This window comes from Balaenoptera ricei, chromosome 4 (assembly GCF_028023285.1).
Source record: "Balaenoptera ricei isolate mBalRic1 chromosome 4, mBalRic1.hap2, whole genome shotgun sequence".
In the NCBI taxonomy this organism is placed as follows: Eukaryota; Metazoa; Chordata; class Mammalia; order Artiodactyla; family Balaenopteridae; genus Balaenoptera; species Balaenoptera ricei.
Genome location: NC_082642.1, coordinates 148011890 through 148033033, shown reverse-complemented (window position 1 = coordinate 148033033; position 21144 = coordinate 148011890). Strand labels below are relative to the sequence as shown.

The 21144-nt window shown below is 41.3% G+C and overlaps 1 protein-coding gene across 1 annotated transcript in view; it reads left to right on the top strand.

The window, feature by feature from the left end:
- The window catches only part of TIAM1 (TIAM Rac1 associated GEF 1), a 269436-nt gene that overhangs the window by 213519 nt on the left and 34773 nt on the right, over positions 1 to 21144 (top strand). The window contains exon 15 of the mRNA XM_059921431.1: positions 12538 to 12641. Coding sequence (XP_059777414.1) covers positions 12538 to 12641 — 104 coding nt within the window. The remainder of the gene's footprint in view (positions 1 to 12537; positions 12642 to 21144) is intronic.

Below are 21144 nucleotides of genomic sequence, written 5' to 3'. Positions count from 1 at the left end.
AGTTACTGTTGACTTCTGACTCATTTTGTCATTGCAGTACCCACACGCCAATCCCATCTTTAGAAAAGGACCCCAGGGAGCTGTGTACCCTTTAAAAAAATTTTTTTTTAAATTTTTTATTGAAGTATAGTTGAATTACAATGTTGTGTTAATTACTGCTGTACAGCAAAGTGACTCAGTTATACATATATATATATATATATATATATATATACATTCTTCTTCATATTCTTTCCTCTTATGGTTTATCACAGGATATTGAATATAGAACCTTGTTGTTTATCCATTCTATATATAATAGCTTACATCTGCTAACCCCAAACTCCCACTCCATTCCTCCCCCGCCTCCCTTCCCCTTGGCAACCACCAGTCTGTTCTGTATGTCCCTGATTTTGTTTCTGTTTCACAGATAGGTCCATTTGTGTCGTATTTTAGATTCCACATGTAAGTGATATCATATGATATTTGTCTTTATCTAAACAGGGAGCTGTGTACCCTTAATGATAGGGAATGGATACCATGAAGGTTGTTCTTTTATGTGACCACAAGATGGCAGGCTCAATCCCGTAAAACTCCGTTCACAGTGGTTTCTGTAAAATGACTGAGTAAGGCGTGTTGTGTTAGATTAGGTTATTGAAAGGACTTTCTAAGGTCTGGATGTACATACTACAAACAACAGTGTGTACTCAACCTTTTTTGGATTTTTTTTCCTGTCTGAGCCCTTCCTGTGGGTTATGGATATAAAGTAGGTGTTGGCAAACTAAGACCCACTGGCCAAATCCAGACTATGGCCTGTTTTTGTGAATAAAGTTTTATTAGAACACAGTCACACCCATTCATTGATGTTTTGTCTCTGGCTGCTTTCCCATTGCAATGGCAGAGTTGAGTAGTTATGACTGGGACTTATGGTCTGCAAGGCTGAAAATATTTGCTATCTGGCCCTTTACAGACCCCTGATATAAAGTGTGATTGAAATTGCTCATGATTTGTTCCTTTAAACACAATCATAGTTTTGATAGATTTCTTTCTTTTGAAAAAAGATTTGTGTGTGTGTGTGCGTGCGTTTGCACGTGCACACAGTTTGCCAAGTTTTAAGGCCTTTTATTAAAAATTTTTTTAAATTTAAAAATGTGTTTGTACATAGGTGTCTGTTTTGGGAATATTTGAGTATATTTTGTATATGTAGCCCTATCCTGTCAGCAGCTGACCTTAACATCCTCCTTCAGACCAGACACCTTTGTAATCTGCATGCTACATCCACTGAACCTACTGTTGTTTAAACCACATTAAAACTTTTATTTTGGAATCGTCCGTAGAAGATTTAGTTATTTGTTTCCAGATCATAACTTGGAACTGACATTTCTTAAGTATTTGCTCTGTGCCAGACATTAATCTGGATGTTGAAAGTTATAATGATGACTATGACATGATTCTGTCCTGATACTTAACATTTAGCAATGTTTTTTAATTGCTTCACCTTTTAATATCTTGTAGGGATCAAAAATCCTTCAGAACCAAGTGTGCTTGGTCAAGTTAGGTAATCAACTTGGTTCAAGAATACAGCATGAAAGTAAAGTCACAGTGTGGGTTTTCTGGACAGTTTCTAAGTTGGTTTCAACATTACTAAGTTCCAGAAGAATTCTCAAATGCTCTTCGGTAGTGGCGGCCCCATCAGACTGCCTGGAGGCAAGCAGTCACTCAGGCTCCCCACCTGCGTCTCAGCGTGTCTGCCTTCTGGTTGCTGCCATTTCCTAGTCCCTATTTAACAGTGCAAGATAAAAGAGGGGGCAAGTAAACAGGATAAAATAACCTGAAAGATGGTTCCATAATGAGGCAGAGTTTATAAAGCAGTGTGCACAGACAGCTGCAGTGACAATAGAAAACAACTGAGAAAATGTGTACAATGGGCAGGCTAGACTATAGCCTTCATCTAAATATAGCAGTAACTAAAAATAAGAAGCCTCCTGAGTGACGGAGTTGAGGTTTGATGCAGGGACCATCTTAGGGTGGTCATAGTGGATGTAAGGCAGCCTTGATGGAGGGCCTGGCCGTGTCCACAGGCACCCTGGCTGGTGCCCGTCTGTAGGAGGCTGGGCCTGTGGATTGCCCCATTTTACAAGTCCAAGTATGCAGACTTGGCCTTGATCCTGTCCTGAGAATTCTGATTGAAATATGTGATTAGCTTTCAGGGCTGGATTATTTCTGAAGGCTTTTTTATGGAGAGGTTTGTTTCCTCGAGGTAGAAATATCACTACCTAGTGCCTAAGAGTGGGCTCTGGAACCAGGTTCCTTGGGAATGAGTCCTATTTTTATGTTTATTAGCTTCATGACTTTGAACAGATTACGCTTGATCTCTCTGTGCCCCGTGTCCTTGTGCATAAAATGGGGATCGTACCACACCACTGTCAAATGAGGTTGTTGAGAGGAATGACTGAGTGATGAAAGTGAAGTGTTTAGAATATGTTCTAAGAGGTACTCAAATGTTATGCATTCAAAGCACAGTCTCTTGTGGGGATGGGGAGGTTCTCTAGCTTGTAACCTGAGGCTGCTCGGTTTTGATCTCCTCGCTGTCCTGTCTTCCACTTCAATCTGCACCGGGTGGATTGTCTGATAACTAAGTTTATGAAGTATACTTAAGGTAGTTTCCTTCCCCAGGTAGAAAGAAGTAGATTCTGCAGTCTAGAAGGCTCAGACCCCTGAGCCCCTTTTCAGAGATCATGATTCTCTTGGTCTGAGGTCGGGGCTGGGTTTGCACGTGTTGGATGGTTGCTTAAAAATCCTTAGGTGATTCTAACGTGCCACTAAGATGGGAGGCTACTCCCTTAGGTCACCGACTATTCTTAGTTATTGATCCTCTTTTTTTCATCTGGGTGGAATGGTAAGATGATTGGAATCCTTATGGTCCCATGCAGACCATCTACAGGGGTGTTTGTGGATAACATTCTGTGGTCTGCTTCATTGGTATTTTTGTAATGACAACCTGGTAGGTGATCTTCTTTATCCTCCTCTTCCTCAGTATAGGAGGGACACATGGTGACTGGATTGCCTTGTTGGCTTGGAAAGCCAGGGACTGGAGAATAGATTCCATCCTAAGTGTTCTCTCTAAGACTCAGTTTCCATTCTTGGCCATTGGCCATCCATGTGTCCTTGTTGAAATCTTCCTGGGGCTATTCTTCATCTTTTTTCTTTCTCTTTTTTTTCAACAGTTGTTTAGGTACAGACTGGTAAGAAAATGGGGGAAGGGGGTCCAGGCAAAAAGCTAGTTCCTTCAGTGGCTATTATTTTAGAAAGAGCCTGAAGTGAAGGGGAAGCTGGCATAGGAAGTTGCAAAACTCTGTTTCTGTGAGCTTTCCAAAAAGCCTCTGTAATGTTCCTGTGTGATTTATTTTGAATACTGATCTCATCTGGTGCTACTGACATTTGGGGCCAGATAATTCTTTGTTGTGGGAGGCTGTCCTGTGCCTTCACGTTAGCAGTATTCCTACAAACAACTCTCAGCTAGTCGTTTCTAACCCCCTCCCCCCAAGTTGTGTCAAAAATAATCTTCAGACATTGCTAAATGTCCCCACAGGGGCAAAGTCTCCAGTTGAAAGAACTGGCCTGGTTGATTAGAATGTATATACCTACACTCCCCAGTTAGGGAACTATTACAGTGACCGCCAATAATAGGAAAGCAAATCTAGATCTAAAATTATTTTAAAAGTAAGTTTCAGAAAAACAAAAGCCCCCAATTTTATGGAAGTTCTAAGAATCATAATTCAAGGGGCATCCATGGTATCTTTCCAAGGCTTCAAAATGTCTGTTTGTCTCTCTCACTTTAAGTTCTGTCCTTAAGGCTCACATTCATTTGACTTTAGCACTGGCCTCTACCTGTTAAAGACAATTAGGGCCAGCCTTGGGTTTGGAGAGTCAGCCCCCTTGATCTTACTCTGTCTGATGCTGAGTGAAAGATCGCAAGCCGCAGTGAGCACAGATAGCCCTCCTGCAGGAAGTAGATTAAGCACCCTTTGCTGTAACAGGAAAGGCTTCTGTGACAGCCAGGAGAGCCAAGGCATCTTGGTCAGAGCGAGGAGTCGTTAAGCACTCAGCAGCCTTTGATTTGCCAGGCTAGTGCTTGCTTCCCTGCAGTGCCTGTGAAATGCAAGGTTCTATTTCGGGCTGATGTTCCACGCAGATTGTCTGGTGCTCCATTCTGCAAACAGAAGACAACCAGACGGCAGGAGGGGCAGCCAAGAAAGAGGAACTGCACAGATTTACCTTCCTACAAACAGATATGGTCCCATTCTCCAGATTCACTGAAGTCTCACAGATACCAGTAGCACATGGCCTTCTAGTTGTTTGTCGATAAAATTTGGAGCCATGTGCGTTTTGTAAACTGTGTGCAATGCTTATTGTCACACAGCACATGGCCCGCTTCTGTGGGCCCTGCTAGGGAAACCCTAACGCCTAGGCCTGATTTCCAGCTGGATTTGATTAATGACACCCGTTGAGTCCTGTGTGTGGAAAAAAATGTCGTTTCAGAGATAAGAGCCTCCATTTGTATAATTTTAAAGAACGTTAGTGGATTATATATTATTTGAGTTTCACAACAAGCTGATAGGCTTGGGAAGGACTCTATCTACAGTTTTTTTGGATTAAAAAAATGTTCTCTGTAGAGAAACAGACACTGGGGTTTTGTGAAATTTGGTTGGAAAGAAGTTATTATTTGTCTCCCAAGTTAAAATTGTAGTGTTTCTCCTTTTTTTTTCTTTTTTTTTAATAGTGTATATTTAGCTCTCCCCAGTTTTTTTTTTTCCTTTATAATTGTTTTGGTTTTGTTTTCTTAGCTTGGGGGAGGGGCAAGTGTTTATGCTGATCTTATATGTTATGAGTGTGTCTATGGAATTCTTATTCTTATATGACAGTAAAATGGCTGAAAAGCAAAACCATTGCTTAATGACTGGATTCCAGCTAAATGTCTTTATTGGCCGTGTCTAAACCTTTTCTTGCTCCCTTCCCCTCATTTTCTTCACTCAATAATTAGTTATGATTGGTTCCTCTTTGGAAATGTTTGAATTGGAGAATCTGCTAGTTTAACTTACATTGTTAATATATCTCATAAGGCAAAGATTTTTTTCCTTCCTCCATTAAATTTAAGACCCTCATGGGCTTAAATGGAGCCTTAGTGAATGCATCTCATCCAAGTAAATCAAAGATAAATCAAAATGTAAGCTTACATTCATGTGTTTGTACTGCTCCTAACCTCATTGTTGTCTATCCGGCTAACGGTGAGTGGGACGTGCTAGCAGCAAAGGTTTCCTCCGTCACAAAACAATCACATTATGATGTGAAAATAATTTGAAGAAGCAGAGAAATGATCACACCTGTTCACAACAATGAATGTTATTTATGGCAGCTTTTGAGGTAGCCTATAGGTCCTGTCCTGCTGGGCCTCAGCCCTGCCCTGTGCCTCCTCATTCTCTGAGACTGCCCACCCACTGTTCATCCTTTTTTTTTTAATTGGGGTAGAATAACATTATATTAGTTTCAGGTGTAGAACATCATGATCTGATATTTGTATACATTGCAAAAGGATCACCACAATGCCTAGTTAACACCCATCACCATACATAGTTACAATTTGTTTTTCTTGTGATGAGAACTTTTGAGATCTACTTTCTTAGCAACTCTCAAATATACAGTATAGTATTATTAACTATAGTCGTCATGCTGTACATGACATCCCCATGACTTATGTATTATAGCTGTAAATTTATACCTTTTGACCCATTTCACCCACCTGCCCCCCAACCCCCTACCTCTGGCCCCCAGTCTGTTCTCTGTATCTGTGAGGTTTTTTTTTGTTTGTTTTTGTTTTGCTTGTTTTGTTTTAGATTCCACGCATGAGTGAGATCATACAGTATTTGCTTCTCTCTGTCTGACTTATTTCACTTAGCATCATGCCCTCAGGGTCCATCCATGTTTTTGCAAAGAGTAGATTTCCTTCCTTTTTATGGCTGAATAATTCTCCACTGTATACCCCTGCTCATCCTTTGTCTCTTTAGTTTTGGCCCTGCTTCCTCTCTGTGCTGCCACGTGTTGCTGGCGCCTCTTTTATGCCAGGTGGTGATGTGCTAAGTGCTGGGCATAGAGTGAAGTGGGACAGGCAGTTCCCTGCTCTGATTACTTCCTCAGCCAGCTCTCAGCCTTGTCTTCAGCTTTCTGGAGCCGTCTGCATGTGTACTGGTAATTAAATGGGGACAGCTACCTCCACGACAAAGGGAATAATCCCTTCAGGGTCTGCTCTTAGAGGAAGGTCTCTTGTGGTAAAGGAAGAGTAGGAAGTCGCAAATCTGTGTGTGTATGGGGTTGCATAGAAACTCGACAATGGTGTTCTATAAGCCTCTTCAGCTGGGAAGTGTTCAGAGAAGGCCTTGAAGTGTGGGAGCAAAAAAGGACTTTTTCCTGGTTTGGATTCCCTGTTCCTGCCATGGCAGTGTCTCTCTTCAGCATTCTTGACGGGCACCACTGTCAATTCCTGCCCCTCTGGCTCTCTTGGATGACTAAGTTCCCCCTAACCACGTGTTGGCTATCTACTGCTAGGTAACAAACCACCCAAAACAACCATTTAATTTGCTCACTGTGCTCAGCAGTTTGGGCCGGGCTCAGCTGGACGGTTGTTCTGCTCTCCTTGCCTCAGTCACTCTTGTGGCTTTGTCATCTGCGCTTGACTGGGGCTGGTTTAAGATGGCCTTACTCACATATTTGGTGATTGTTTGGCTGGACCCCTCCTTCCTTGAGGTCTCTCATCCTCAAGAAGCTAGCCTGGGGGTTTCATTGTACGGTGGGTCCAGGGTTCCTGGGGGACCAGACAAGAACCTGCAAAGCCACTTGAAGCCTTAGCTCAGAATTCATATATCACCACTTATGTCACATTCTGTTGGCCAAAACAAGTCACAAACAAGGCCAACCCAAATTCATGGGGTGGGGACATTGACACAAAGATCCGTGCTTAAAGGGATGGGAGGAATCATCACTGCCGTCTTTGCCGATTGTCTACCACAACTGCATTGCCTTTTCTCTTTCCTATTTTGTTAATTTTTATCTTCAGTTAAGGGCAGAAACATAGCTAACAGGGTAAAAAAAGAATATATACTTTAGAATCAGATAGACCCACAGTTACTGATTCATAGGACTTCTTTTATATTCTAGATATTAATATTTTTTGCCAGTTATATGTGTTGAAGATAACTTTTCTCAGTCTATAATAAATCTTATTGCCTTTGTGGTGCCTTTTGACAAAGAGAAGTTTTTAATTTTAGTAAAATCTGATTTTCTATCTTATAGGATTTGTGCTTTTTGTATCTTGTTTCAGAAATCCTTCTCTCTCCCCTGGGCAACAGACATTTTCTTCTGTATTTCCTTCTGAAAGATTTATAGTTTGGACTGTTCACTTTCTGGTTTATACCTCCCTGGTACTGATTCTTGTGAATGATGTGAGTTAGGGTTCAGCTTTTTATTTTCCCATGTGGGTAATCTGCTGTCCTAGCCACATTATCAAATGTTCCATTCTTTTGCCCTGGATCTGCAGTGACACATCTGCTGTACATCACACTTCCATACATGGGTGGGGCTGTTTCTGGGACTCTCTGTTCTGTTAGCCTGTCTTCTTGCTAATTCTGCACTGCCTTATATTATTGTAACTTTAAATACATTTTGATATCTGGTAGGGAAAGTATCCCAGTCTTGTTTTTCTTCTCTAAAACTGTCTTTGGTATTACTAGCCTTTTGCTCTTTCATAACAAATTTAGTTCCAAAAATAATGCTGCCAGTGTGGTCTGTCTGAATTCAGATTCTTTGGCATTTGTTGAGATTTGTATTATGGCCTCATATGTGGGCTGTTTGCATAAACTGCTAATCCTTGTGAATAGGGTTTAAAATTCATGGATCAAGCATAATAATTCTTGATGTTTACGTCTTCTATAGTCTGACTAAATCTATTTTGTCTGGCATTTGGAGAGCGTTCTTTACGTTTGCCTAATATATTTTCCATCCCTGTACTTTCAATCTTCTGTGTCTTTTTGTTTAGGTCTATTTCTTGCCTATAAGCATATAGGTGGGGCTTTGTATGACATTATTTTGGGTTTTATCTAAACATGAAGTTTAAATATTGAGTTTAGTCTACATTACATTTATTTAGAAGATCCATGTATTTTGTCTCATTTCTATCATCGTGTTTTGCTGTCTTGATCTTGTTTGTTCTTCCTGCCCTTTCCTGTACTCTCTTTTGGCTGAATTTCTAAACTCCACTTTCCCCTTTCAACTTATACAGTCTAATTCTATTCTTTTAGTGGTTGCCCTTAAAATTTTAACGTGATTTCTAACAAAACAAGGACCAAATTCTTTTTACTTCGCACTTGAAGCATAAAAGGACCATGAAATGGTTTAAATACAATCGCCCACCATTGCTTTAGTTTCATCTTGTATTTTTTACCTCCAGATGCCTTTTTGGATGTGTGTGGAGTGTTGTTTTATACACTACAACTTGCCTGTGTGACTATCAGCTCTCTATTTATCTCTCTGGTAACCTTGTATACTAGATTATACGTGTGTGTGTGTGTATATATATTTTCCCACCCAAAGTACATCCTTTAGAGAATTTTTTCTTTAGCGAGGTTCTGTATCAGTAAACTTTCTCACTCTGTCAAATGATTTTTATTATATTTTTCTTCTTGAATACTATTTTAGCTTGAAATACAATTCTGTGTTGAGAGTTTGAGCATTTGAGAATTTCTGTGCTCTAGTGAGATAATGTCTTCAGATAGGCCGTCCTAGCTTCTTTCTTCAACTCTTATTCTTATCCATTGAGTGTTTAATTTCAGTGAGTATAGTTCTCATTTCTAAAAAATTTACTAATTTACCTGGTCTTTTTTGAAAGTCTCTCTTTTCTTGTCCCCCGCCCCCCTTTTTTTAAAGCGTACTCGTTTTGACAGTCTCTATCTGATAATTGCGGTATTATTCCTCGGGAGTCTGATCTGCTGCTTGTTGAGGCTGTTGCTTCTCCCTCGTGGGGACTTGGTTCTCCTGTGTTTATAATAATGGATTATAGGTTCTCGTTTGACCCAGCTTATGTCTGACCATTAATATGATCCCGTCGTTAAGGATGAATCCCTCTAGAGCAGACTTGTTTTGGCTTCTGCCAGATGCCCTTGGAATACAAATTTAGAACAACTTCATGGCAATTTTTCATCTTGAGGATCACGGACTGAATTCCTGTATTGAAGTCCTAACCCCTGATGTGAGGGGGTTATTAGGAGTTGGGGGCCGTAGGGAGGTAATTAAGTTTAGACGAAGTTACGAGCTGGATTAGGGTCCTTGTAAGAAGAGGAAGAGGGGCCAGGGTTCACCCCCTCTCTCCTTGCACGCACAGAGAGCGGTCATGTGGGTGCCCAGTGAGGTGGCGGCCGTCTGCAAGCCAGGGAAAGGGCCTCACCAAGGAAAGAGTCTGCTGGCACCTTGATCTTTGACTTCCAGCCTCCAGAACTGAGAGAAATAAATGTCTGTTGTTTAAGCGACCCAGTCTGCGGTCCTAGTTACAGCAGCCCGAGCAGACTGAGACGTCGGAGCCTCCAGAATGTAGGACACAGTGTAAATCTGAATCTCAGACACCCGTACAGCCAGCCTGTGGTTGTCACCTCCAAGAAGGAACCCTTCTTCCTCCATCCCCACTCATCCCAGAGTATAGGCAGAGTTAAATCAGCTTCCTTTTTCCTTCTTTTTTTTTTTTTTTTTTCTCTTTTGCCAGTGAGTACTTTTGCAAAAAAATCTTTTTGAGTCTTTTTGGGGTAAAAGTGTAGCCTTATCAAAGGAACCATATGAATGTGGGAGATTTGATTCTGACTCTCCAGTTTGTACTGACCCAACAGTTGTTTTCTGTCTCACGGCTTCACAGTTGACACCAAAGGCTCCAGGGCTGTGGTTCCCGAGCTGGGATGGTTCTGCTGTTGGGCTCTGTAGGGGTGCGTGTTTGATTGTCACAGTGGCTGGGGAGCGCTCAAGGTACTTAGAACCCAGGAGCCCAGGGGGGCTGGTGCCCTGTGTACCTGCCATGTGTACAGTTTTCCTCCTAAACGTTTTCGCCTCCTGACACCAGCAGGTTCCCGCTCTAGGGTTTGGAGTTTGGAGACTGATGGATTACTCAGCACTGCCATGGCTTTGGGACTGGCCCACCCCTCCTGCTTCCTTTGTCTTCTTCATTTTGGGCTCTGGGCATTTCTTGGAGCTCAGCTTTATGTTTAAAAAGGATTTGGGGAGACTTCCCTGGCGGTCCAGTGGTTAAGACTCTATGCTTCCACTGTAGAGGGCACGGGTTCAATCCCTGGTCAGGGAACTATCCGCATGCCGCATGGCACAGCCAAAAAAAAAATAATAATGAAAAAAATATAAAAAGAATTTTGTTCTATCTTATTGATACTTAGAATTTCTAAGTGTTTTTGTAGAATTAGGGTTTTTTTGCTTCCTTTTTAGGATACCTGGCCCACGATATTGTTAACAATGAAAATCCTTTCATTCCTTTTTCCACTATTTTGTGAGCAACCGCTAGACCCCAGGCATTACGATATACAGTGGAGATATGCAGGGTCACAGTATTTGGCTGTACCGTCTGGGGGTCGCCATTATGCAGATTACAGCGTGAAGGTGACCTTGTGTACAGCCTCGCCACCCTGCTTAGCGCTGAGGGAGCGTGGTTCCTGCCATCTCAGAGCTTAACGCTGTTCAGATCTTCCCCTTCTTTCTAGCCCCAGCATCTAGGTCATTGCCCCCATTTAAAGTATTCAATCACTCTTTTTTCCTCTGGTGGTGACGGTGTGACATTGTTGATGTCCACCAAGTTAAGTGAGCATCTTTCTTTGATGGCTCCCGCCATGTTATTGAGTGAGGAAGTAATTAAAAGAAGTGCAAGAAAATCGTAGAGTTCTAGCTCTACGATTTTCTTGCACTTCTTTTCGACTAGGTGCGGGGAGGCGGCGGGGTTCAGACAGAAACTTACAGACCATACAAGGTAGGCATTCGCTTCATTGGTGCTTCATTCCGGAGGAAGGGAAGGGGACCACAGGATGCAGCCTTGGAGCGAGGTTTGCTCAGGGATTGGCTTCTTTCCTTAGTTTCCCAAGCAACCTAGAATTTGATCAGAAAGTCATGCTAAACAGCTTGTGACTGTAACCGTGTCATTGGAATAAGGCAGCCTCTTTGCATACTGACGCTTTCATCCAAGGAGTCAGAAAGTGGCTCCTTCTCTCTTCTCTTTTCTTCTCTTTCTTCCCTTCTCTCTCTTTCTTCCCTTCTCTTCTTCTCCTCCTTCTTCCCTTCTCTCTCATCGGGTTAGAGTTGATGGTGCTGTAGTCCCTGACCCAGTGCCTGGCATATTCTAAGATAATGGTCATCAAACCACTGTCTTATCAGACTAGCTAGAGGTTTGTAAATATACTAGAGACTTGTTATTCCAAGTGTGGTCCATGGACCTCTTGATTGATAACATCTTGGAGCTTGTAAGAAATGCAGAATCGTAGGTCCAACCATATACCTATTGAATCTGAATCTGCATAACATGAACGCCCAGGCAGTTCAGATGCTCTTTAAATCTGAGAATCCCCCCAGAGGAAAGAGATCTTAATGTTCTCTTCCCCAGTGCAGGGGGCTACCATAGCCAACAACTGCAGTAGGGACTTGGTAAAATAGGAAAGAAAGTTGCCTACACTTTTGCATAGAATATGGTGGGAAGAGTGGGTGTTATAAGATGTTTGAAGTTTGCCAGGTAATCTATATGAAAGTTATTATTTTTTTTAATGTTCTTCTCAGAATGGGTTTTTCAGTTATTTTAGCAATGAAGTAATTGATCCAGCAATTAATTTGATTATAAATCAATCAAATAATTTAATTTTATTTAAATTTTATTTCATAGATAGATGGATAGTAAATTATTGTCTTAGTCAGCTGGGGCTGCTGTGACAGAATACCACAGACTGGGTGGCTTAAACAACAGATAAATTTATTTCTCACAGTTTTGGAGGCTGGGAAGTTCAAGATCAGGGTTCCTGCTGAGGGCTCTCTTCTGGCTTGCAGACAGCTGCCTTTTCTCTGTGTCCTTACATGAGGGCAGGGGAGCTCTGGTGGAGGCCCATCGTCAAGACCTCATCTAAACCTACTTAGTTCCCAAAGGCCTCATCTCCACATACAGTCCCATTAGGGATTAGGGCTTCAGCGTATGAAATTGAGGGGGGACATAAATATTCAGTCCACAGCAATTATTGTATATTATAAAATATGTATTATAAATAATAAAAAATATACTATGTTATAAAATAATAATAATAGTGGTAACAATAAAAACAACAAAAACTAACATTTATTGAACCAAGATCATGGAGCACATACTTGGAGTGTCTAACAATGTATGTGCACGTCATGAGCTTGACGCCATACTCCCTTGCACTGCCATGGCTTTATAGCAATGACTATATGTGCTGACCCATGTGTTCTTCTGACTTCATCTTGCAGGGCACAGCCTCTGCAGCCAGCAGGGCAGTAGTGCTGAGACTGCTCCGGAGGAGACCGAAGGGCCAGACTTGGAATCCTCAGATGAGACTGATCACAGCAGCAAGGTGAGAGATTTCCATTTGCACATCCCATGTCTTGAACCACCAAAGAATCACAGCTGACACGTCACCTCTGCAGCTGTATGTGGTTAGAAGGCCCCTCCACGGGACCAAAGTGTTTTTACTTCTGAGATGTCACTAGATAGGATATGAAATCCAAATTATAGCCTTGAGGACAAACCCATATATGAGAATATAGGACAGAGCTCACTCTTTTTTTTTTTTTTTTTTTTTTTTTTTTTTAAATTTATTTATTTATGTATTTATTTATGGCTGTGTTGGGTCTTCGTTTCTGTTCGAGGGCTTTCTCCAGTTGTGGTGAGCAGGGGCCACTCTTCATCGCGGTGCGCGGGCCTCTCACCGTCGCGGCCTCTCCCGTTGCGGAGCACAGGCTCCAGACGCGCAGGCTCAGTAGTTGTGGCTCACGGGCTTAGTCGCTCCGCGGCATGTGGGATCTTCCCAGACCAGGGCTCGAACCCGTGTCCCCTGCATTGGCAGGCAGATTCTCAACCACTGCGCCACCAGGGAAGCCCCCAGAGCTCACTCTTAATGAATTAAAGTCTCATTTCATCCTGTTTCCTTCTTATGCTTCCATATATGTATGATGAAACAGCATCTAAAATGTGTACAATTGGGTCAGTTATACTTTCTTGCTACTCATGGTTTCTATAACAAACTCCCTTTGCATTATCTCTGTTTAGCTCTTGTGAAAGGTGAGCATCTTTTACATTAAAGGGAAAGAAACAATGTTTTTGTTAATCCAAATACAGTGACCGTCACCCGGTTGAGCACTGTGACAAAGCTCTTATCCTGACTCTTTGGGGCAACTGTGAATTTGTTTTCCATAATTCCTCATGCTTTTATTCCACTTCCTAAAGAGTTCTATGTGTCAGTAACCTCTTCTCAGCACGATCTCCAGAGTATAACAATTTCAAAACTCTGTTACCTATATCTGAAAGACCCCCTCCCCAGTAGAAACAGTGAAATGTGATTATGTCCATATTTATTCGTCTTTTGTTTTCAGAATGTTGTTGACATATTTATGTTGGTCCCCCTGTCTGTCTCCTATTCTTTTGTTTGACATTGACCAGCCACTTAACCTGAGCAAATCATGTAACTTTAAATTATACCTTTGTTTTTCTCATCTGCAATATCAGGTGATTCTTGCCTTTGTCCAGTAATTGGATGATTGGCTGGGTCAAAAATATAACTGATATTGATAATGGAACTATACTCTTCAAATCCGAATGATTATTTCAAAAACCTACATTGCTCTGTGTATACTTCTCTGTCTCTTTTTGTCTTTATATATCTTTGTAGGACTTTCTTGAGTGCATATGTTAGACTATCTTCAGCATTGCTTTTATCCATATGTTTCTCTTTTGCCATCATAGGATCATCATTCTCAGTGTCTTGAGCACAGTATAAAATTTAATATTTTAAAGTAATTTTAATGTTTATAAATTTAATATCTGCAGACTGAAAGGCTTTATGTTGTTGGTTATTAATTAAAAAGCCAGTAAACAGAAACATGCATGTTTCATTTAAAGGCAAAAAAACAAAAGCTGTTTAAAGTTACTTTTTATTTTTGTGGCCTTTTACCTACTTTTTCGGGGAGGTGGGGGAGGGTGAGTGGCCCTCAAGAGAAACAGATATTTCCGTGTGAGGTAAGATATTTTGAAGACTATTTATTAAATTGTTCTATTATTAAACTAAAAATGTTAATTCTCAGTTTCTAATTTGATCTGGGAGTACAGTTATTTTTCCTGTATCTAAGACATTTATTTCTGAATACTTTTTAACTTGGATCATTTTTACCTCACTATAATAGCCCAGTGTTCCCCTCCCTTTGTGGATTTTGAGAGATTGTTTCCATTTTAAATATAGTGAGTCATGAAGTCCCAAACAGGGTCTTCTATAATATTCGGTTCTGGCAGCAGAGAGGAAGGAAGAGGCCCCAGGGTTTTGTTGACTGATCCCAGGTGCCTCTGTGATTTCATGGCTCTTTCTCCTGAGAACAAGACCCTGAAACGTGCCTGGAACAGCCAGGGTCAAGTATAGGAGCAGGCGATGCGGTTCCTGGATTTCACTGTAGAAATGCATGGTAGGCTCTCATAAAGGAGAATTTCTTGGAAGTTATTGACAAGTTTGGGTAATGATCTGAGTTATTTTTGAAGATCATAAAGTGGACTCATTGACACCATAGGTTCACAGTCCTTTTTTTATAGATTGGATGTAGGGAGCACTGTGTGATTCTGTACCTGAAAATACTCCTGGTGTTGGTTTGATTCAGATTTTATCTTCTTTATTTGAATGATTTCGTTATTAGTAATAAATGAGAGCTAATACTTAGTGTCTTGTATATATTGGGTGCTGTTCCATATTAACCTATCTCATTCTCACAATACCACTGAGAGATAGATACTGTTATTCCCCCTATTTTATAGATGACGATATTGGAACAGAGAGGTCAAGCAACTTACTGAAGGTCACACAGCTCTGAGATGACAAAACGAGGCTCTCTGTTGTTAACTGCTGTGCTAAAATGACCTTCTGGCCAGATTGTTAAGGTCTGGTATTAAATACCAGGTTTCAAAAAAGGAAGGAAGTAATTAATTAGTGATAGTATAAGCCAGTTTAGATATACAATTGAACCTTGAACAACACGCGGTTGAATTGCGAGGGTCCACTTATATGTGGATTTTCTTCCAATAGTAAATAGTACTACCGATCTGCAGTGGGTTGAATCTACAGATACGGAACCGTGGATGCGGACGAACCACGTGGATACGGAAGAACTACGTATATGAGGGTAGGGGGGAGTATAAGTTATACGTGGATTTTTTGACTGCAAGGATATTCGGCACCTCTAACCCCCAAGTTGTTTAAGAGGCAACTGTATACTCATGAGCCGCTTAAATATTTTTCTAATGCTTAAGCTTCGTGTCTTTTTTCATGATGTAAAGTAAGAGCCAGTGTATATCTTAAGTTTCTTGATTAAGGATCAGTATTTTTTGATGCGGCTCCTATATCAGTGTGTCATTTTTTTGAGGCTAAACCAAACATTCATATTTAAGTAAGCTGCCTAAAAGTGGAAGGATGATTTAGCCTTAATTTGAATGCACCAGGCTGGGTGTAGAATGTAAAAACTAGATAAATAGATAAACAAACAAATGAATAAATGAAATAAAACAGGAAATCATTTTTTATTCTGGCTGAATACATGAGGGCTGTCGATTTTGTTTATTTGTTTAATATTTTTGCTGCTCTTCCGAAATGAATCATTTTGTGAAACAGTGGGCGGGATAAAGAGAATGCATGTTGGAGTTTTATGTGTTGTTAACAAATTTCTTTTAGATGGCTGTTTTTGCGGCACGTGGTCTTCGGGGGTTGAGCAAGTAGGTAATTGTGAGTTTGTTGCTGAGCCGGTGGTGACACGGGACTGTCACATCCACGGGGTTGGGGCGTGGGACTTTCACACCGCAGGGACAGTCTGGCGGCCTTTCTCTTTGTAAGCCGCCTCCTTCCTCTTATGACTGTGGGTGACAACCTCAAAGGACCTCCTCACCACCCCCCCCACCCACTTGTTTCCCTGCTTCTAATTGAAAACTCTTGTCTCTGGAAATGAATGCTAATTAGCTCCGGGCAGTCCTATCATGCACTCCAGACCCCCTGGCAGCTGTGATTTTGTTTTCCACTTAGCCAATGTATGAGAATCATTTTCAGAGCATTTCCAATTGGAAAGCCTTCTTTTTTCTTTTCAGTCCAAATTGTTATTGTCTTGGAAATGTTTGGTTTTGTAACAAAGCATTTGGGGGACATTGTGAAAATATGAACTGTTAAAAAAATGTTTTGGTTTTTAGTGTCTGCTCTCAACTCCGTGAGGGGTGTCTTCAAAGTTGGAGCCGGGCGGGTTTAATATTCCTGTGCAGTGCAGGATGCAGGCCAATCAGCTGATCTCAGTCTGCAGGGTAGAGACGCTCACATCCCGGGAGGCGTTGTTTTTTTTTTTTTTTGCATTGTTTTCTTGCCTCTTGGCTCTCCCTTTCTGGAACTTCTGCTGTTTAGCCAGGTGAAATCAAAGCATAAATTCTGGTCTATCGGTTGGCCTTTGACACCCTCCCAGAGGGCACTGACGGGCAGAGGGGGCTGCTGTCGGGTCGCACTGTCTCTGTCCTCGCTCTGTAGAGATGCAGCCGTAGGTCTTCACAGCACAGCCGGCATGGGCTGTGTGGATGGGAGGATGCTCTCTCAGGAGCCAGAAGGCATTCGGTGCTCTCCGAGTATTTTAAGAAACTTCTGTTTCTTTGTGGAACGTGTCAGGAGGTAGAATTATCATGAGAATACATTCCCGATGATGTCTGCTTTGTGGAAAATAAAGCGCAAGCCCAGGATTGAAAACAGTGGCAAGTCCGGTGATTCTGTATATCGGACGCTTCACCTGGTGAGCACTGTTTGAATTCTATCTTGCTAGCCTTTGTTTATGTTACGACTTTCTAGCTGATTTGTTTCCCAGTTCAAATGATGGTGACATGCTTGTCCCATGTCCCCATACTGCAGGCTTCTGCCCGTTAGATCCCCTTGTTGATAGAGAATATACATTTTAACATGGGAGTGGGGGTCATCAGTAGTTGGTGTGAAGTTGAGTTTGCCAAGAATCTTTACACGTATCTGTTTTTTCATTTCTAAATGACAGAAAGGTGGGTTGTTATTATTATTTTTAAAATTAAATGTCATTTGAATGTTTCCCTCTTTCTTTTGGGTGTTGAGATTTTGAACATGTTTGTGTTAAACGTGTGATAAGTCTCCCCATCTCCACCTCCGATCAGGTAGCCTAAGTATTCAGCAAGGATTTCTGGAAGAAGGATGTTCAACTTGCCTCCTATAAAGTTTTAAGTGCTTTTGACTTTATTTCTGCTTACTTGAGAAGCAGGTGGATTTACAAGTGTTGGCCCAGGGAATGTATTAATGATTTAATGTCAACTGACCTATATTGTGTATGCCAATTCCTACGGTAATTGTTGCCTCTTTAATAAGAAAAATTTTTAGTGGGTTAAGGGGGAGGAATAATTTAAAATCAAGTTAAACCTTTTAATAGTTAAATATTAATATCAGAGTCTGTTGACTATTAGACTTCGTGTCACTTAATGAAATTGAACCTGGACGGTGAGCACACCTGATTTACTCAAGTAAGCCTTTATCCTTATTGAATGTTTCTTCTTCAAAGTTTGTTCAAAAGGAGACCAAAAAGATGCCAGAGAACTATAGGGGTTATCATTGTATATGAGGGTCTCTGAAATTAAGGAATATGTTACTTTGGTGTTTGTTTCCCAAAAAAGCTTAAATAAAGGCTATAAGATTTCAGGCCACTCTGGCCCCTTTTAAATCTGTGGGAAGTGTTAAATCGGTCAGACTCAAAGGACAGTTTTAGAACTCTGAACTCATCCCGAGATAGAAATTGCCTTTGGTGGTTGCATAACAGGAAGAGCTTTAACAGCTGGGTAGCTTGGGTTGATAGTGTGTACTTGAAAGCCTACCCCCCTCTTTTTGTACTTTCTTTTCATCTTCCACAGGAAGAAAGTGATATTATAAACATTGAACTTCATGCAGACCTCAGTAAACTAGCCCGTTTCCTCCTTCAATTGTCATGTTCATTTCTGTACGTTGGGTGGGTAACTCTTCATCCTAACAGTAGAGCAGCTCTGCCACCCTTTAACAGTTTTAACTGGCAGCTCTGAAATGCCCATAAGTGCTTTTCGTTCCCAGGGTGACTGATGGCAGTCCTCAAAGGGGGAGAGGTTTGGACTTGGAGAAACTGTGTCTGTCTTCTTCTTTCCAGCAATCCTTTGCTACTTGTACCAATTCCAGGAAACTTGGCTTTCAGGAGTTATGTTGAGGACCTCTCAAGGCAGCTCTCTTTCTGGGCTACAGTGCTTGATGTGTAAATGACCAGGATGCCATATCACTCAGTGATTGAGTGAGGAAAGCACTGCACTCAACTCCTTCTACATCCTACATCCTGGCCAAGCTACATGGAGAAGGTCCTAATAGGTTTTTTAAAATTAATTTTTATTGGAGCATGGTTGCTTTACAATATTGTGCTAGTTTCTACTGTACAGCAAAGTGAATCAGCTATACGAATACATATATCCCCTCTTTTTTTGGATTTCCTTCCCATTTAGGTCACCACAGAGCACTGAGTAGAGTTCCCTGACCTATACAGTAGGTTCTCATTAGTTATCGATTTTATACATAGTATCAATAGTGTATGTATGTCAATTCCAATCTCCCAGTTCATCCCCCACCCCCCCACCCCAGGTCCTAATAGGTTTTGATGCAAATAAGTTTGGCCACAGTATGGGGGCAGGGGGACTTGAAAACTGGGCCACAACACATAAAATCTCTAGGTTAGAGGTATTCTAAAGACGACTTGCATTTTATTTTTGGGGGGGGTAATATTTTAGTAAAACAAAATTCTCAAACTTGATGATATCCTTTGACGTTGTTTCCAAGCAAAAATTTCATTAAGAGCCTTATAAATAACACCCCTTGACAATATATACAATATAACTTGTTATTCTGTGTCTTCTTGTTTGTTTATTTTATTAAATTTATTTATTATTTATTTAGATAACATGGAATTGACAGTAAAAAGGTTATGTCCATATCGACCCAGTTCCTTGATAAACCTGAGAGTTTATAACTTGAATCAGCGAACGGGCTTGCCAGTGGAGAAACCGTTTCCCCCCCCCCCCCCCCCCCCCCGATAAATCTGTCTTAGCTTAGGAAGACTCTGTCTTATAAGAAAGGGATGCCTAAGGCTCTGAACTCTCAGAAGAGGACTCAAGGATATTTTTAGGTATCCCCTGGGATGCTAAAGGTATTTCCTAATATAATCCAGGACTTGGCTCAGGAGGGCTGTGCCAGGAAGAAGGTGGGGAACCTGCCTGTTAGACGTGAGGTTGGGTAGGAGACGGCTAGGTGCAGAGCACTAGAGCCCTGGCCCACATCCCACTAACCTGAGCTTTCCCGATGGGCCTGCTTAAAAGTCAGAATACTGAACCTTAGAGGTGGTGGACTTGACATAGGCAAAGTCAGGAACCCTACTCACACTCTTAAAAATGGAAACCTCAAAGTATTTATGGTGAAACGGAGGGAACGAAAACCCAGAAACTCCATGTCATGCCTTTCATTATTCGAGCTAGATATTGCTGAGAATGGCAACAAGTCAGCGAGGTGCAAATTGGGAGCACAAAGGGAAATGTCTTTTGAATTTCCTGCCTTTGATATGTCAGAGTCCCAAGGTCATAACTTGCCTTTTCTTAAAGTGTGGGACATCCTTGGTGTAATCTGTGAGGACATTGGAGTTCTCATGGCAACTTGTCTAAATGATAAAACTGCAGAAAGGTCTCCTGTGTCTCTGATGGGAATACGGGGATGGATTTAGGTATCATGAGTAATAGCTATGTTATTAATTTGCATGTAAAGACAGGCAGCTGTGGTTATTGTTGGGACATTTAGAAAAGCGTTGTGTAAGCGAAGGTGCCAGTTATACATTTGTTGTTTTGACGAGTGACAAATCAAAGTGACAGAGGATAGTTTGGGATTAGCTGGAGGGCAGGGCACTTAAGCTGTCAGCTGTTACCACTGTCTTTCCATGGGATTTTCATTTGGTGAGGCACAACCCCCCTTCCATGATGTCTATGTTATAATGCAGTTGCCTTTTACAGTTATCATGAGATCATCTAAAAGGCGTGTGGACATTTTTGTTAAAATGGACCTACTTGTTCCTTTTTAATTATTAGGACGAAGCCATATTTAACTGTTTATATTTAATGATGACATTGAGTTTGTAAAACCCTAACATAACTAAATCAAACTGTTTAGTTTATTTCTACTGAAACAGGCTGTGATTAAAAAACGTAGTTTTTCTTTTTTAACAGCCTTATTGGGATATAAGTCACATGCTGTACAGTTCAGCCCGTTTTGGTGAGTTTTTCATCAGTCACCAAAGGGAGAGTTCTTTGTGGGGATATTCAGTGTCTGACACACTGATTCCATAGGGAACATTTAACAGTGCCACTGACAGGTAACTAATACATCCTGGCATATAAGACCAGGATCTTTGCTAGCAATAAATAAGCTGTGTAACCATAAGTAAATTGGATCAGTAATTACGTGGATTTGGGTCCTGGCTCTGCTCTTTCCTGTCATGACATTGCTGCTAATGCATCCTTGTTAAGTTCTGATTTCCCCTGTCCTTGTCCTGTCTTTATTCCGGGCTTCCTTCCCTTTGGGCTATGCTAATGAGGGAAAGGCAATTTGCTAATGAGGAGAAGGCATGCTAATGTTAGCTGCCTTCCTCTGTGTTTAAGAATTGCCCCCATGGGATATACTTGGTTTGGTTCCTCTGCCTACCACAAAATGCCAGCCTTGACCTTCAGCTCTTTGTACCAACGGTTGTGTTTGGAAGGATGGTCTTCTCAGGATGTTCACTTTCAAGAGTGAG